This window comes from Nannospalax galili, unplaced genomic scaffold, assembly GCF_000622305.1.
Source record: "Nannospalax galili isolate Female #2095 unplaced genomic scaffold, S.galili_v1.0 scaffold662, whole genome shotgun sequence".
In the NCBI taxonomy this organism is placed as follows: Eukaryota; Metazoa; Chordata; class Mammalia; order Rodentia; family Spalacidae; genus Nannospalax; species Nannospalax galili.
This window is the reverse complement of record NW_008347190.1, coordinates 471748-487247: the sequence shown is the minus strand read 5'-3', so window position 1 is coordinate 487247 and position 15500 is coordinate 471748. Positions and strand designations below refer to the sequence as shown.

Genomic DNA, 15500 nt, shown 5'->3' with positions numbered 1-15500 from the left:
AAGGTGGACAGCTCCTGAGGAATAGCACCTCTGGCCTCTACTTGCACATACAAAGACACCTACATACAGATGAACATGTATGTGCTGTGTATACACATACACCAACACACAGCAATGGAGTTTTCATGGCTAATTAATGGTGTTGTCAACATTTGAGCCCATCTTCTGGCTCCTGGTCGATTCGTGCTTTAGTCCATCCATCCACCTGACCTTGCTTGATGTAACAGTGGTAACCTGGCATTGTGAAAAGCCCTCTGTGCCGTGAATGTGTTCACATTCTAATAATGCAGATTCTGACAGTGCTGGTAGTACCAGCCAGTTTACTTCATGCAGGTGGTAACAACTACATGCTTTCTTCCTGTGTTTAAACACCAGGGTGCCAGACATCTGATTTGCCTTCTGTATCAATTTCCTAGATCTGCAGCTTCCATAGTGTCAAACTCAGGTGATAAAACTGTGATCCCAGGTTTTACATACTCAGGTCGTTTGGTACTGTCAATCTTGTGCATACAGAAGGCACATCTCAAACAGACAGAGGTTCCCATTTTGGTCCATGAGCCTTTTGGGAGAATATCCACAACTGGCATGAAGTACTTGGTTAAGCACATTAGCCTTTTCTTGACATAAATCTAAGAACTTATAAAGTTACTGCCTCACGAATTCAATTGTACTTTTTCTTCCAACTTACATTGTGGGTTGTGAACACACTTTGGAAGTACCTTTTATCAGTACAGTGAGAACAGGCCCATGCCAACGCTTACTCATGCTCCACTTTCCCTCTTGTCAACTTTTTTTTAACCGTGTTCCTGAAACTCTTCAGTGGACTCACTAGAACTGAACCATGAAAGACAGCCAGCCTCGAACCCCACAACTCTAGGTGCTTCTAAGTCTTCCCTGCCCTCTCTCTCTGCCCTCCTTTCTGTCCATCTTTCTGGACTGCCCCTGTGTTGTAGCTTTTCCTCGCCTCACTTTGCACACTCTCTTGGCACAGACATATTCAGTCATATGGTATCTGCCAGGTGTCGGTGTCCAGATGCTCATCTATACCCTGGAACTTTTTTCTGTCTTTTAGACATGGCTCCAGCCCCTCTTGTGAGCAGCGTTCCTGGATGTCCATGGGTGTGCACTTTCTAGGCTCTTACCCTTGGAACTGGTGTTCCATCTGTGCTGTCTCACCTGGAAGCATAAATGGCCCTGCACTTGAGGCGCTTAGTATCCTCCTTCTCACGCCACACACCGTCTCAACCACTGAGTCCATCTGATTTTTTCTTCCTCTCCTAAATGCTCTCCTCCTTGCACATGTGTTTGTTCTCCTGTCTCACTGGAGGCTGTATCTAGTGTCTCTTGTCTGTACCACTCAGCACCAGGATGCTTGCTTTCCTGCCTCCACCCTTGCCCCATTCAGCCCATCCTTTGTTTAGTTTCCAGAGTGATACTTTAAAATATGGAGTTGACCCTATCCCGTTGGTACTGGTTCCCGGTGCCTAATGTCACTTTGCCCACACAGCCATACATTGACCTGGCTAGTACCTGACGTCATTTCTCTGTATTCACAGACTCTGCCCCACAGTGGTAATCCAGCAGTGGCCGCTGTTTTTCTCAGCCCACCATGGCTCCCCTACTGTTATTAGTTGGTGGTTAACTCTCGCTGCCTCAAGCCTAGGAGATCTTGGAAAACCAACCTGAGGAGCCATGGGGAAGAGAGCAGCTTAGGAAATCATGGCCAGTAAAATACTAAATCATGTCTTTTCACTGGCTCTGCCTGGGTCTCCAAACCAATACAGACTAGGAGCCTGAGGTGTTGGGCACAATCCTTAATCATTCTAAGCCTCAGTCTCCTTGCCAGTTGGTAAGATGAGGGCAGTGATTATACCTGCCAGTGTGAGATTGTGAGATTGAATTTATCCATGAAAGACAAAGTTATCCAGCATCTGGTTCTCAGCAAATACATAAAACAGCAATAATTAGGATGTTAGATCTCAGTAGTTTGGTTAATAACTCCAGTGTAACACTGAACAGGAGAAGCGTGACAGTTGGCTTGCCGTCTTTTTTCTGATTCACTTGGTTGTTGTTCTTTAGTAAGAACTTTAGATTTTGTTCTAAGGGGGCTATGCTGGTCTGCCAGTTTATGCCTTCCCTCTAACACTTGGGCCAGATTCTGGTCTGAAACCTCTGAATAAATAACTCTTTTGAGGTCCAGTGTCATTTTCCATTTGTGAGTATCTGGCTTAGAAACCAAGTTTTAAGATTTAGTTTGCCTAGGTAGTGTTTAATCTTTGGAAGCTCATATATATTCAGGGAATCACAAGCTTGCCTCATTCATCACAGGAACTCCAGGTCAGGGAACAGTGTCTGGCTTGCAGCAGGAGGTCAGCAGATAGATGTTTCGAAGATGAAATCTCAGAACCCACAGTATCAGTGACACAGCCAGACTTCATGTCTAGCAGTGGCTTAGGGATGGTTTATTCTCTTGTGCCTGCCTCCTACCCTGCCACAGCCCCTGTAGAATTCCCAGCTGAGCCTTGGCAGTGCCTTTCAGCTCAGATCATGATTTGCTGGAAAGGCCCAGCTGTTGCTCAGTTACCATAGCTTAGAACAGAGGACCCCATTAGAGTTCATGGAATGATTGCAAGGCTGTAAGGGAGCAGAAACAGGCCCGGGGAAGGAAGTCTATCTTCAGCTGAAAGAACTCTGCAGCCCAGTGCTGACCTCCCTGTATCAAAAGCAGAGCTTAACAGCCTCAGTCAGTGTGGGATGGTGTGGCAGAATCTTCTGGGGGGTGGGGGGGGGTAGGCTGCTCCTCCTTCCCCAGGCCTTCCAACTTCAAGAATTAAGATTGTGATAAAAATCTGTAGCTTGGAGCTTGTTTCTTACTCAGCTTTGTCTGTGTATTTTCCCTCCTGTTCCATATATTTTGGCCAGTTTTCCTTTCATTAGCAGTTCTTCTACACAGTCTGCGTGGAACTGAAAGGCATTGAAATTCCCAGGAGACAGTTTATCTGCTTTCCCCCATGAAGGCTGGACTTACTGCCACAAGCCTGAATTCAGTTTACAGGACCATTTCTTACTTTAAATCTTCCTGTTTTCCCCTAGCTGTTGCTCACTGACCACCCCATGTGGGCAGCATAACATTCCTAATTTCTTTTCTTGATGTCTGTAAATGCTAACTTTCAAAAATAGTTAATAATATTTGCTTATTTAGAGAGGAAAGCACTAGAACACAGTATGACTTTTGTTTCAACTTTGTAATAACCCCATATGGAGTTTTAGACCTTTGTTCTCAGCTCAGTTGACACATGAGAAAGCTTGACCAATTTTGCCTTGTTTCTAGTCTCTGTGGGTCAGACCACCAGGGTTGTGTTACACAGGGATGTGGTACCGTGCAGCGCCACGCAAAGCAGTCTGTGTCCCAAGGTGCTTTTGATGTAGGGTATCCCCTGGCACATTCTGGAGCTGGGTGGGTCCCATATTAACTGCTCTTGTCTTTCTCTTGGAGAATGGCCTTCTTGGGGTACAACAGTTTCCCTTCAAGGATTGAGAGTGGGCTGGAGTTGTAGCTCAGTAGTGAGGTGTTTGGCTAACAAGTAGGAAACCGTAGATTCGGTCTCCAGAACAAAAAACAGTAGCGTTCACAGGACATCCTTCCCTGGACTGGAATGACAGGCAGTGAGGGACAAGGGCAGATTCTAGAGGTCAGTGACATTCCGAAGTGATTGAGTGGTAAAAGTGGTGATAGTGCCTGCCATCTTCTTGTGTCTGAAAGATCAGCTGATTAAGCAGCAAGTTGTGAGTATGAAATTGCTTTGAATTATGTCTGAGGAATGTCCCAGTGGAGAGAATTGGAAGACAACTGGCTGTCTCTCGTTACTTGTGGGTAGGAGACAGGCCACACTGGATGTTCAGATCAATAGCGTGAAAATAATTATGGGATCCAGAGCAAAAAGACGGAGCAGGTATCAAGATAGCTGCCCAGGCAGAGAGACAGCCCGGAGTGTCAGGCCTGGGGCCCGATCTTGTCAGTTAAGAGTCCAGTAACCTGCTGCAGTGTCCTGTTACACCAGGAGGTGGCACCAACTGTCTCAGATGGGGACATGGGGTCTGACAAGACGGTGCTGGCCAAACCTTTGGTAACTGTTTGCCAGGACACCCCAAAACCCTGAGAAGGGAATGAAGGCCACAGGCAGAAGGTGTTCTTTAAGAGACCAGGTGGGGAAGCAGAAAAGAGGGCTTAGTCAAAAAGTCCCCTCATGTATGTCCTTCCATCCCTCCTCTCTGGCTGTCTCTGTCTCTTGGTCTGTGGTAATACTTGAGCACGTGTGTACACCAAGGGGAAGAAGCCACTGAAAGGCTGTCGAAACTCAAGAGCAGGGCGACATCACATTGCTTCTGCTGGGCTCCACGTTAAGTCATTGTGGTTATTGTCTTAGCTCCTCTGTGCTATAGTGGTGAAAACATGGATGAATCTGTCAGTTAGGGAGTCAGTGGTCTTCACAGACACAGTGCTGTATCAGCTCCTAGGTATGCAAGAGAGTTGTGGGAAAATTGCTACTAAAGGTGTGTCTGATGTATCCTTGTCGCTGTCGGTTTGTTATGCCATTTCCCATTTCGTTCTCAGCTCGCTCTAACAAGGTAGGTATCACCCTCGGTTTCCTGATGAGGAGATAGCTCAGAGATGCCTTGTGACTTGTGTGAGGTTCTCTTGCAGGGGAGTTCCACCTGTGCCATTGAACGCGTTCAGTCTGAGCCTCTGCACTGTCCAGCTATTGAGGTCACGGGGGCTGTCCTGTGCTCTTCTTCCATTCCTGATGAGCCAGGAAGCTCTTGTTGCTAGATGGGCCCAAACACCAAACAGGGATTCCTGTTGCACCATCTGGGTTACACAGCACTGTGGAATAGGACACTGGTATGTGGAAGAGCCCGTCATGTGACGGTGATCCACATGTACAGCTATTGCTCAACCGATGACTGGGTATCATCAGTCTCCCTAAGGGCCTGGTGGGACCCCTTCCCTTCCTTCCATGAGTCAGCAGTGTACAAGAGACCATACAGGGCTGTCTTTATTGCAAAAGTGCCTTGTCTTACCCAGGTCAGGCTGCAAGTGGCTGTTGCCAGATAGACCTCCCCACAGCCTGGCACTGTATGTGCAGGTGCTGATAGGGAGAGGCTGCCAAGGAAGTCTTAGTTACAATAACAAGAGGACCTAGGATTTGATTATGACAGGAGATGCTTTTAATAGCATCCAATTAAAATAGTCATAGATTAGCCTATTGCTTTTTTATTTATATTCCTGAATGAGAGCTGTAGGTTCTGGGATAGGCCAAAAAAAAAACCATCGGAAATAAGGAGATCAAACTTGTTTAGCCGAGAACTCTGGGGCCAGCTTGCCTGCCACTTGGGGTTGCACAGATACGGCTCCCAAGGGCAGCATTTTTTCTAGCATTTTCACAAGTGGTAGAGAGTGCCAGACCTGCTCATCATGGGCATTCATTCGGGTATAGATGCCCACCAGGAGGGCAGGTAGCAAAGGGGACCAGGGGAAGTGGCACGCCTGTTACCTCAGGGCTCACTGCTCCCACCTTCCTGTCCCCACAGCCTTTCCGCTGTGCTCACTGTCATTACTCCTGCAACATCTCTGGCTCTCTGAAGCGCCACTACAATCGGAAGCACCCCAATGAGGAGTATGCTAATGTGGGCCGTGGGGAGCTGGCGGCTGAAGTGCTCATCCAGCAAGGTAGGTGAGGGGGCCATCCCAACACCAAACGGGTTCCTGGAACACTGTCTGAGCTACTCACACTGTGGAATAGGCCGGCCGCTGGCCTCTTGAACCTTAACTGCAGCCTGTGAACTCAGTATCAGGTTAGTGCCTCCTCTTTATTGGTTGTTCCGAACCATCCCCATTACTCACCAGCAAGCACCGGTTCATGCCTGGTCCATATTATGACAACAGTGGTGAGACAGAGAGGTGGCAGTGAGAAGCTGTGATCTCTGCTACCCCACAGCAGTGTTGTCATGCCGCTGCCTACCCTGCGTCTGCGCCTAACGCTTGCATGGTGGAAAGTTTGGGGCTTGTTTTCTGTATTCAACATTGATTGGCAGGAACACTTTGTTTTCCTTTGGTACAGTCTTCCTAGTTATAACTCCTAAGGGCTTTTGATAATACAGCATTGAATGTAAGTACTTAACAGTTCTGTTACTGAATAGGATGGAGTTTCTATGTCTTCTCTCTTTTTTAAAATTATAACTAATACTACTATAAATATATTTAAAAGTTGAACTTTTGAGGGATTACTTATAAAAGCATTTTGAGTACACAGGTTAATGATTCATCCTGAAAAACATCTTAGAACATTCAGTGAGAATAAATGAAAACTTCTAATAGTATTGAGAGGTTGGGGTGTTTTTCTATTTGGGGTTTTTGTGTTTTTCAATAAAGAAACACACGTTCCCACCGAAGACGATTAGTGCCTGTGTTACCACATAAAGAAGTGCCATCATATTATTGTCTACATTCCAGCAATTCAACTAAAAATGATTACAGTGTGTGACCTTAGTTGCTCCTCCTGCCTGTGAATATTTGAGGCTGAGGACAGTTTTAGAAACCTGTCCCAGGTTAACAGATGGAGGCTCGTGAGCTGTGCACAGCTGGGGATGTGCCGTTTTCTGAGTCAGCGCGAAGCTCCATTTGCTGTAATCGCCTAGAGATGCATCTCCATGTAACACAAATGAATTGTCTGTATCTAACAGCATTCCGTGGCAGAGCTGGACAGGAATAGATGAGCAGCTTAGAAATCTCGGGATCATTTCAGAGCCAGCCATCTGAGGTGTCAGTGTGCAAGAGAAAAAAGCAGGACTTTCGCATTTTCTTATGCAGCAGTTTTATGGACTTGAGATTAGGATGCTGCCACAGGGAGGGAGGATCTTCATTCAGATCTGTGTCCTTCTTCTTCAGCTCTATGGCCTTAGTCACCTAAGTCCATGTTGGGCCCTCGCTTGCACAGCAGCATCTACCATGAGGGTGGAGATGATGCAGTGACAGGGCACTTGGCATGCAGGACCGTGGCATGCCTAGCTCTACTTTTCAGAAAGTATCTCAGACTTCACGAGCCATTGCCTCTCCCAATTTCTGTGCTAGGGTTCAAACTCAGGGCTTTGTGTGTGCTACGCAAGCACTTTTGCCACTGAGCTGACCCCCAGAGCCCCCTCCCGTTGCATTTTTTATGACAATCATGTGAAGGAATCATGGGAGAAGAATGAATTAACTTAGAGTCACCATGAATAAGGAGTGGGAGGCTAGAGCCTCGTTTTCACATCCTTCACGCTCTTGGGTTAGATTGGCAGGAAACAGACATTTACTGTGTCTGGTGGGACAGGCCTGGGGATCTGATTGATGACGCTATCACTGCTCTGTGCTTCTAGACTTCTATCACCACCTTGCAAAAAATATGCTGAACTTGAACTGTTTTATGCTTAAGTTTTCTGTTAACTTTCTAAGGTTCTCTGTGATCATTTGGCATTTCCTGGCAGGACCTGGATTTTATATTTAATCTTTGAAGGGGAATGTTTGATATGTATCGTTTTCATATATCTTCATTCCCCCTTTCCCCCATCCCTTTCCGGGACATGTTGAAGAAGGAGACACTGAAGTGTCTATTGACTGTTAAGAGGCATTTGTTCTTTGGGAGAGAACAGTCTCTGAAGTCAAACAGCCAGTAGATTCTCAGCATGATTTTGCCATCTCAGAGCACAAGGCTCACAAGGCTGTTCTTATATCTGGGAGCACAAAAGAGAATGTGACACATTTCTTTAGAAATGGGTTGTTGGTACCACTGGAAATTTTAATCTTTTTTGATTAAGTAATTCTCCCCATATCTCGTCACAAAACATCTTCATGAGATTTTTATAATTAAACTCATAGATATGAAGGAAGATGTATTGAAATAATATCAAAAGCCATGCTTAAAATATAGGTCTTTCATTGGACTGGAGAGATTGCTCAGTGGTTAAGAGCAGTGACTGCTCTTGCAGAGGACCCAGGTTCGATTCCCAGTACCCACATGGTGGCTATGAACCATCCTTAACTCCAGTTCCAGGGGAATCCGAAACCCTCTTCTGACCTTTGCAGCACTGCATGACACGGTGCACTCACGTACATGCAGGCAATACACTCATACACATAAAAAAATAAAAATAATAAATAAAATATATGAAAAAAATACATAGGTCTTTCAAACTGACTTTTCAGACTGCTAAAACCAAACGCAGGGATTCCTTCTCTGTCTGCCATGTTTAAAAAGCACTGCACTGGGACACATGCAGGACCATCACTTGCTGTAAGACACTCCCCTGTTCCTGTAACAGAGGCATTCTAGGAAAGGTGCAAATGTACAGTATCAGTGTAGAGGTCAGACAGGCCTGAAACTTCCCATATCGCATGTTTGTGTTCTGTGTACGTTTATGAGGAATGGTACCCTGGTATTTTCCACATGGTCTGGGTTGTCTTCAGTGACAACCAGGAACAGCAGGGCTTGGGCATCTGTGAGTAGTTGTACTAGGAAGCTTTTAGCAACTACCTGTTCTGGAATGGGGAGGAGAATCTAATCCCTGTGGTACAAATACTTCCACTGTGGCTGGCTATTGTGCGCATAGACATTGGGAAGTGATGTGTGCATTATTTGACTTGTAAACTGGTGCACACTGGCACCAGTGTGGCTCTGCTCCCAAGGGCACAGGATTGACACTATGAGGTCCCTGCCAACAGGCCTTCCAGTATATAGTAACTCCCTCAGAGCTCTGGTACCGTTTGGTCATTAGACTTTTTATAAGTACGAGTACATAACGGTTTATTACTGGTTTATGTTGTATGTGCATCTCATATTTTGAAGGCCTATTCCTCTCAGGCCTCACTTATTTATAGGTTTGAAGCATTATCTCACGCAGTATGTTCCATGCTGTTTAAGGAAGACGTAGTCAGATTGCTTCCTCAGTCCTCCCCTCCCGCCCCGTGAAATATGCCTAATTAAGTTCCAAGACCAGTCAGCAAATCAGAGGCAGTGAGATGTTTAGATGCTTTGGTGCCAAACTTTATGAAGCCTTAGCTTCCTTCTAAGAGGTGTATAGTGAGCTAAAGGTAGGGCCTAGCAAAAGTCATTTTTCCAGGGGCCTCAAAGCATGATCTCCATTTCTCTGGATTCTCTGGAATGCACAGGGTTACGAGTCACACAGGCTTGGACTGGGGTCTCTGCTTGCTGTGACTCTTGGACTACTTTTCTTCCCTGAGCTTTGTTTTGCATTCAGAATCATCACAGTGGACTTCTAATACCTATCTCAACAGTAGTTGCAAAAATTAGATCTTATTATCTCTTCTTTTTTTTTTTTTTTTCAGGGGTCTCTCTGTAGCCCCAGCTGGCCTGGAACTTACTAGACTGGCCTTAATCTCACAAAGATCCTCCTGCTTCTGCTTCCCAAGTGCTGGGATTAAAGGCATGCGCCACCCCCAGCTTATTTTCCAGATATTTCCTGACCTGGAGTAAATACTTGATAAATGGCTTAAGTGTTTGTGTTTGTATACACATTTCTTTAAGCACATATCTCTTGAGCTCCTATAGTTCATCTAGCCTAATGCCACTGAAACTCCATGTTAAACTGAGTGATTTTATTGTCACTGCTGCCTAATTTGGGGGCTAGGCCTAAGCAGCTTCTTCCAGGGATCTTTGTTCAGCTGCTATGGATGAAAGGATTCAGCCTTTCCACCTGAGCCCAAGGTGCTGGCAGGAGGGCCATAACTTCCTCTCCCAGTGGCTCAGCCCTCTTTGTGGTCCCAGCTTTAGACTAACTGAAGTAGGATATGTAATTGAGACTAGAAAGTCAGTGACAGGAGGCACGTCAAAGAGGAGGCTTCATTTTTAAATTGAAATTTTACAAATTTCATACGATATGTTTGGATCATGTTTAGATGCCACTTTTCTATGTGCACTCTATTATAGTTCCCCTGCCAGATTTTACGTCCTGCAGTATATATTAAGGTCTATAAGTCAAGCTTCTGTCCCCTCATGTTCTTTGTCCCTGTGTGTACATCCAATGGAGCCTTGTTAACCTATCTAGAATCACACCCTTAAAGAAAACCAATTCTCCCTCTCCCAGTAGTTATTGGTTCCCAATAGTTCCTCAGCTAAGGTTGGGCCTCTTACTCACCTCCCTATTCCCATACTAGGATTTTGTCTGGCTTGAGCATGTGTGGGTCTTGTCATGCTATCACCATTGCTGTGAGCTCATATGAGTAACTTCCCAGCTATCTGGAAAACTGTTTTCTTGTGGTCATCAACCACTTCTGGCTCTTACAGTCTTTCCACCTCCCCCGTTTTACAATGGTCCCTAAGCTCTGGGTAGCAGAGGTTTGATATTGGTGCCCTATTCAGGGATAAGCATTCTGCATTCTCTTATTGTATGCACTTTGGCCATTTCATTGGTAAGAGTTGAGAGATGCATTAATATTCTTTCCACCCCCTGTTGCACTATGTTCCCCGAGCCTTAGATGTAGAGGTTGCAATTGTAGATGTGTCACTTAGGGCTGGGTACCTCACAGATGCTTACCCTCTGCATTTGACCAGTTGTAGAACTTAGTAATACTCTCCATCTGCTGCAGAAAGAAGCTTCTTTGATGAGTGGTGAGAGGTACATTTGTCTGTAAATGTAAGGATACATATTTAGAATATAGTAAGAAATTACATTGTCTAGGGATGTGACAGATGATGGTTTTTCTCTAGGCTCTATGACCTCTCCAGCCATGTGTATTTGGCTGTGCTTAGAGTACCATACATGTGTTCCTTCCCACTGAGTGGGCCTTAAGTCAAAATAGACAGCTGTTGATTACTCCCAAGACATAAGTGCCACTATTGCAACAGTAGAAAGTATTTGCTGGGCCAGTTGTTGTGGTTCATAGACTAACAGCTGGATAAGATCATTGATTGTTTGTCTACCTTTGCAGTTTGTATAATGTCTTCTGATAGTATAGGAGCTAGTCTTCAGGGAGGAAGCTTCCAGATCAGTTCCAGCTCCATTGCTCCAAGTCTTGTGTCCAAAGTATGGCCTGTCTTCAGCAATAGGGTCTTACCTTCAAGTTCTGGGAGGCAATTAATCAGTGCTGTGGCAATAGCCTGTGTGATTTTGGGGGAGTGTCTTGGACTACCCAACAACTCAAAGGGAAGTTTCTCATGTCTGGCACTCTGTGTTTTGTTCTATAGCCTTCAGTTACACACATATACTTGGGATGTCCGTGTCTTTGGGTGACCTAATGTTCTACCTAATGCATTCTGCTGCTTCCATAAGGATATGCGATTTTCTATTACATGTGAATTTTCCAGTAGGCTATTGGACTAATACATTTCCCTCTGTTTTTTATACCATGTAAGCATCATTTATCTCTCCCCTTTCCCCCTGGATCCCCCCATTCCCTCCCCAGTTAAAAATATCCCCATTTTCCTCATTTCTCCCATGATAACACTTATCTCCTACTACCCCCCCTTCTGTCAAGCTCATTGCTCCCCTTCATCCCCATGTCTCCTCTCCATTTTCCTGGCTTCTGCAGTTAAATCAGGATATATACTCACATCTAAAGAACCAGGATCCACAAATGAGGGAGAATATATGTTGCTTGTTTTCCCGAGTCTGTGTTACTTTATTTAATGTAACAACTTCTAGTTCCACACATTTACCTACAAATTTCATGGTTTCATGTTTCTTTACTACCAAGTAGAACTCCATTGTGCAAATGTACCACATTTTCCTCATCCATTCATCAGTTGAGGGACATTTAGGTTGTTTCTACTCCCTAGCTACTGTGAAAAGAACAGTAACAGACATGGCTGAGCAAGTATCTCTATAGTAGGATAATGAGTCTTTTGAGCAGATGCCATGGTGTCCTCAGCCGAACCACAGCTGCATAAGCTCTTTCCCATGCAGGGTAATGTGTTTCTGTGTTCCAAGACTTAGGATGTCCGTGTCTTTGGGTGACCTAATGTTCTACCTAATGCATTCTGTTGCTTCCATAAGGATATGCGATTTGGTGTTTTCACCTTAGTAGAAGAAACTCAGAGTGTAAGGAAGTCTGTTTGGGTCTCACAAGCATGATCTGCCTGCCTGCTTTGTGTTCCGTGCCATTCCTGGACTTATATTGTGGAACATGAAATTGAATTTTCCGTAATGTCAGACACTATAAAGAAGGCTGGTATTTGAATGCTTGTAAATCTTCTAGAATATACTGCATTCTATAAAATGATAGGGATGGCTTGATAGGTCCAGAGTTGCTCCTGAACTTCTTTCCTTTCTCCTGGTTAATCGCGCCAGGTGAGAAAATTGTGGTTTGGCTCAGCTCAGCTGAGCACTTAGTACCAGGACTGTAACTCATCAAGTCTTTTGTTGACCTTTACTGTACATTGCTAAGAATTTAATTAATCGAAATAGAAATTATTTCCCTCAGCTTTGATGTCAATTAACTAGGATAGTTATACATTCAACCTAGATTACATATTTCTATTTGTTGTTCTTTAATTAAAGTTGCTATGGCAAAGGTTGAAGTTTTAATTACTGTGGGGGCATTACCACATTAAGTTCAATTGAAACATAATATAAGGATGCTTTTCTTCCTAAATTAGCTTCCGTAACAGAGTACATCAGGAGTCTCCAATTTCATTGTGAAGCCTCTGTCTGACCTCAGGTAGTTGCTGTTGGCCAGTGCTGTGCTTAACTCCTTCCAGGAGAAGCAGGTCAGTCTAGCCAAGGGCCAAGGTGGAGGGCCTCCCTGGGGGAGGTGTTTGGAAGATGATCTTGGGAAAAGACAGCAGGACAGGTGATTAGTAAACAATAACAAAAAAGGTTAAAAAGAGGATTAATTATCCCCTGGCTATAAAAGAACAAGGCCATTTGATCTTGACTAGGAAGGCCCATTGTGCTTGAGATTTAGAAAATAAGCATCTTTCAAGTGTCTCTTTTGTAGACCGTTTGGAGTGTAAGCATTTGATGTCCCTCTCCAGTCTTTCTGATGACAGGTGTCACCTGGCTTTGCCCCTCCTGTCTTGCCCCTGCTGCTCTTGCACATTCCCAGGATCAGGGAACTGCAGAGCCAGAGCCCTGAGCTGAAGGTGGGAGGGGAAGTACGTTTGGCTTCCAGTGCTAATGACAGCGGAGTCAGCCGCATATCAGCTAACGGACAGGAACTCCAGTTATAGGGTGCTCTGAGCAGATCCCACTGACATGGGATTGCCTCAGAAGATGCCCTGCACTGTGACTGCATCTTCAAGAGGATCAAATTGTGCAGTGTATCCCTCTGAGATTTTCTGGTTCTTATAAAATTTGTCCAGAAAAAATCACCATCAGATCAGAATTCCTCTACTCCTTCCATGGTGTGCCAATGAGCAATAAATAAATATGGCAGACTGAGATATATCCACTCATCAGCACAGCTCTTCTGCTGCCTAAATACAGGCATCTCTGTGATTTGCTCAGCTCACATGGGTTTTAGAGAAGTGAGTCACTTTGGACATCCCTTAGCATGCATGTCAGTTGTGAAATGGCCTGTTTGTATACAAAGGACCAGGCACTGGTACAGGTTCTGAGTCTGAAAGATCTTGAAAGGAGACTGAGGGAGTCATACTACCCAGGAACAATTTGATGGAAAATGTGACCAGCATTGTTGTTTAGTACACAGAAGTAGAGCTGGTCCCTGCCTGGGGTTAAGGGAAATGTTACTTCAGAGTCCGAAGCCTTTGTGTAAAATACAGTAATCATGCCAGCTTTGGGCTGTTGTGAGAAAGCATGACTCCTGTTTAGGATGTTTGACATGTGCCTAGCAAACAGGACGTGTTACTGCTGGTGGTGATGGTGGTGGTGATAGTAGTGATGGTGGTGGTGGTGGTGGTGATAGTAGTGATGGTGGTGGTGGTGGTGATAGTAGTGATGGTGGTGGTGGTTGCTACTAGGAGTGAAATAAACAATCCTCATTGACTTAATGACTGATCTAGGCATGCACTATGTCAGATATGGGCCTGGGGGGGCACAGCTTGCCATGACAGGAGATAGGATGAAAAGAGCTCACAAGATAGTATTAGATTAACATTTCATTTCAAGGACAAACAAAACCAAGAGAGTAGAGACTAGTTAAAGAAAGGGGTGGGCAAACTCTCCTTATGAGGTTAATGTTCAGTTTCATTGCCCATGATTCCGAGATCCCAGGACATGGTGTAAGTGCGGCAATGAAGAGGAGACCCGACTGGTAGAAGAAATATGGGGCAGACTAGGGCAGGTGGCAGGAGAGGGAAAGGCCAGGAGCTTAGTATGGGAGCATGCACTACTGGAACTACACAGTCACCAAGCTGCAGAAACCCACTGGGGGGCTTCAGTGAGGCTGCCAACTGCCTGGGTCCAGCCCCATATAGAGACTCAACTCTGACCTGGAAAGTTGGGTACCCGGCACCAGGACCACAGTTGGCCCCTGCATCTGGAGCTTGCTTCTCCTCCTAGGAGGCTAGGGTCCAGTCCCCAGTTTAGTGATGCTTCTGGTACAATTTTAGAGAGACAGTCTTTTCTGTGACCTTAGTTTTTTTGTTCTTTACCTTGAGTTTTACATCCTCCTAATTAAAGCGTCCAAACACTTTCTGGAACATGTGCAAAATTTAATCAGTTCAATAAACAGTGACACTTCGGGATGTGACCAGCTTTTTAATTTATTCTTTACTAGGAAACTCACAGGAGAATTTGTACCTGTGACTTAGCTTCTCATGGAAGGGACCTGAAACTCTAACTCTTGATTTTAAGCATTTGGAGGCAAAGGAGATTGACAAAAGCAGCCACTGGTCTCCAGTGACTTTAAAAAAAAAAAATGTTACTTACAGATAACAACATGAAAGGTTGATTTTATCCACTTACCTACCTGGTCATGGGTTATGTTACTCATTTCTCTGTGGCATTTGAAATATCAGGCAGGTATTGGGCGCTCTGCAAAGGCAAATTAACAAATAAGGAAAGCGTATTAGGATTTAAAAGCTCAACCCTAACAAGCATATACACTGTTGTTATTATAGTCCAGTACAAAGGTAAGCTTGGGTTAATGTAAGTGCTAGAGACAAAATCATGCACTTTTTAGACCCAAGGCATTTGCCTAGACAGAGGAATGGCCTTGCTTTTATTTGCTGTGAACACCTCCTTTTACCTGTGTGCCCTTGCAGGTGGTCTGAAGTGTCCTGTCTGCAGCTTTGTGTATGGCACCAAATGGGAGTTCAACAGGCACTTGAAGAACAAACATGGCTTGAAGGTGGTGGAGATTGATGGAGACCCCAAATGGGAGGTAACATCTTAGAGTGTAGTATGATCTTGACACATGTGACTAGCCAGGCGACAGTCAACTCTCGCCAGCACTGGATGTGTTGGTTGGAAAACATCTGCAGCCTTGGGTTGAATTAAGACTCTTCTGTGAATGTTTGCAGTGTCAGCTCTGATGTTTCATGTCT

General features: G+C 44.9%; 1 protein-coding gene across 2 annotated transcripts in view; it reads left to right on the top strand.

Moving 5' to 3' along the window:
- The window catches only part of Zfat (zinc finger and AT-hook domain containing), a 185856-nt gene that overhangs the window by 129474 nt on the left and 40882 nt on the right, over nucleotides 1-15500 (top strand). For both annotated transcript variants that reach the window (XM_017800788.2, XM_008843705.2), the window contains exons 11-12: nucleotides 5593-5731; nucleotides 15219-15337. In XM_017800788.2, the coding sequence (XP_017656277.1) occupies nucleotides 5593-5731; nucleotides 15219-15337 (258 nt within the window). The remainder of the gene's footprint in view (nucleotides 1-5592; nucleotides 5732-15218; nucleotides 15338-15500) is intronic.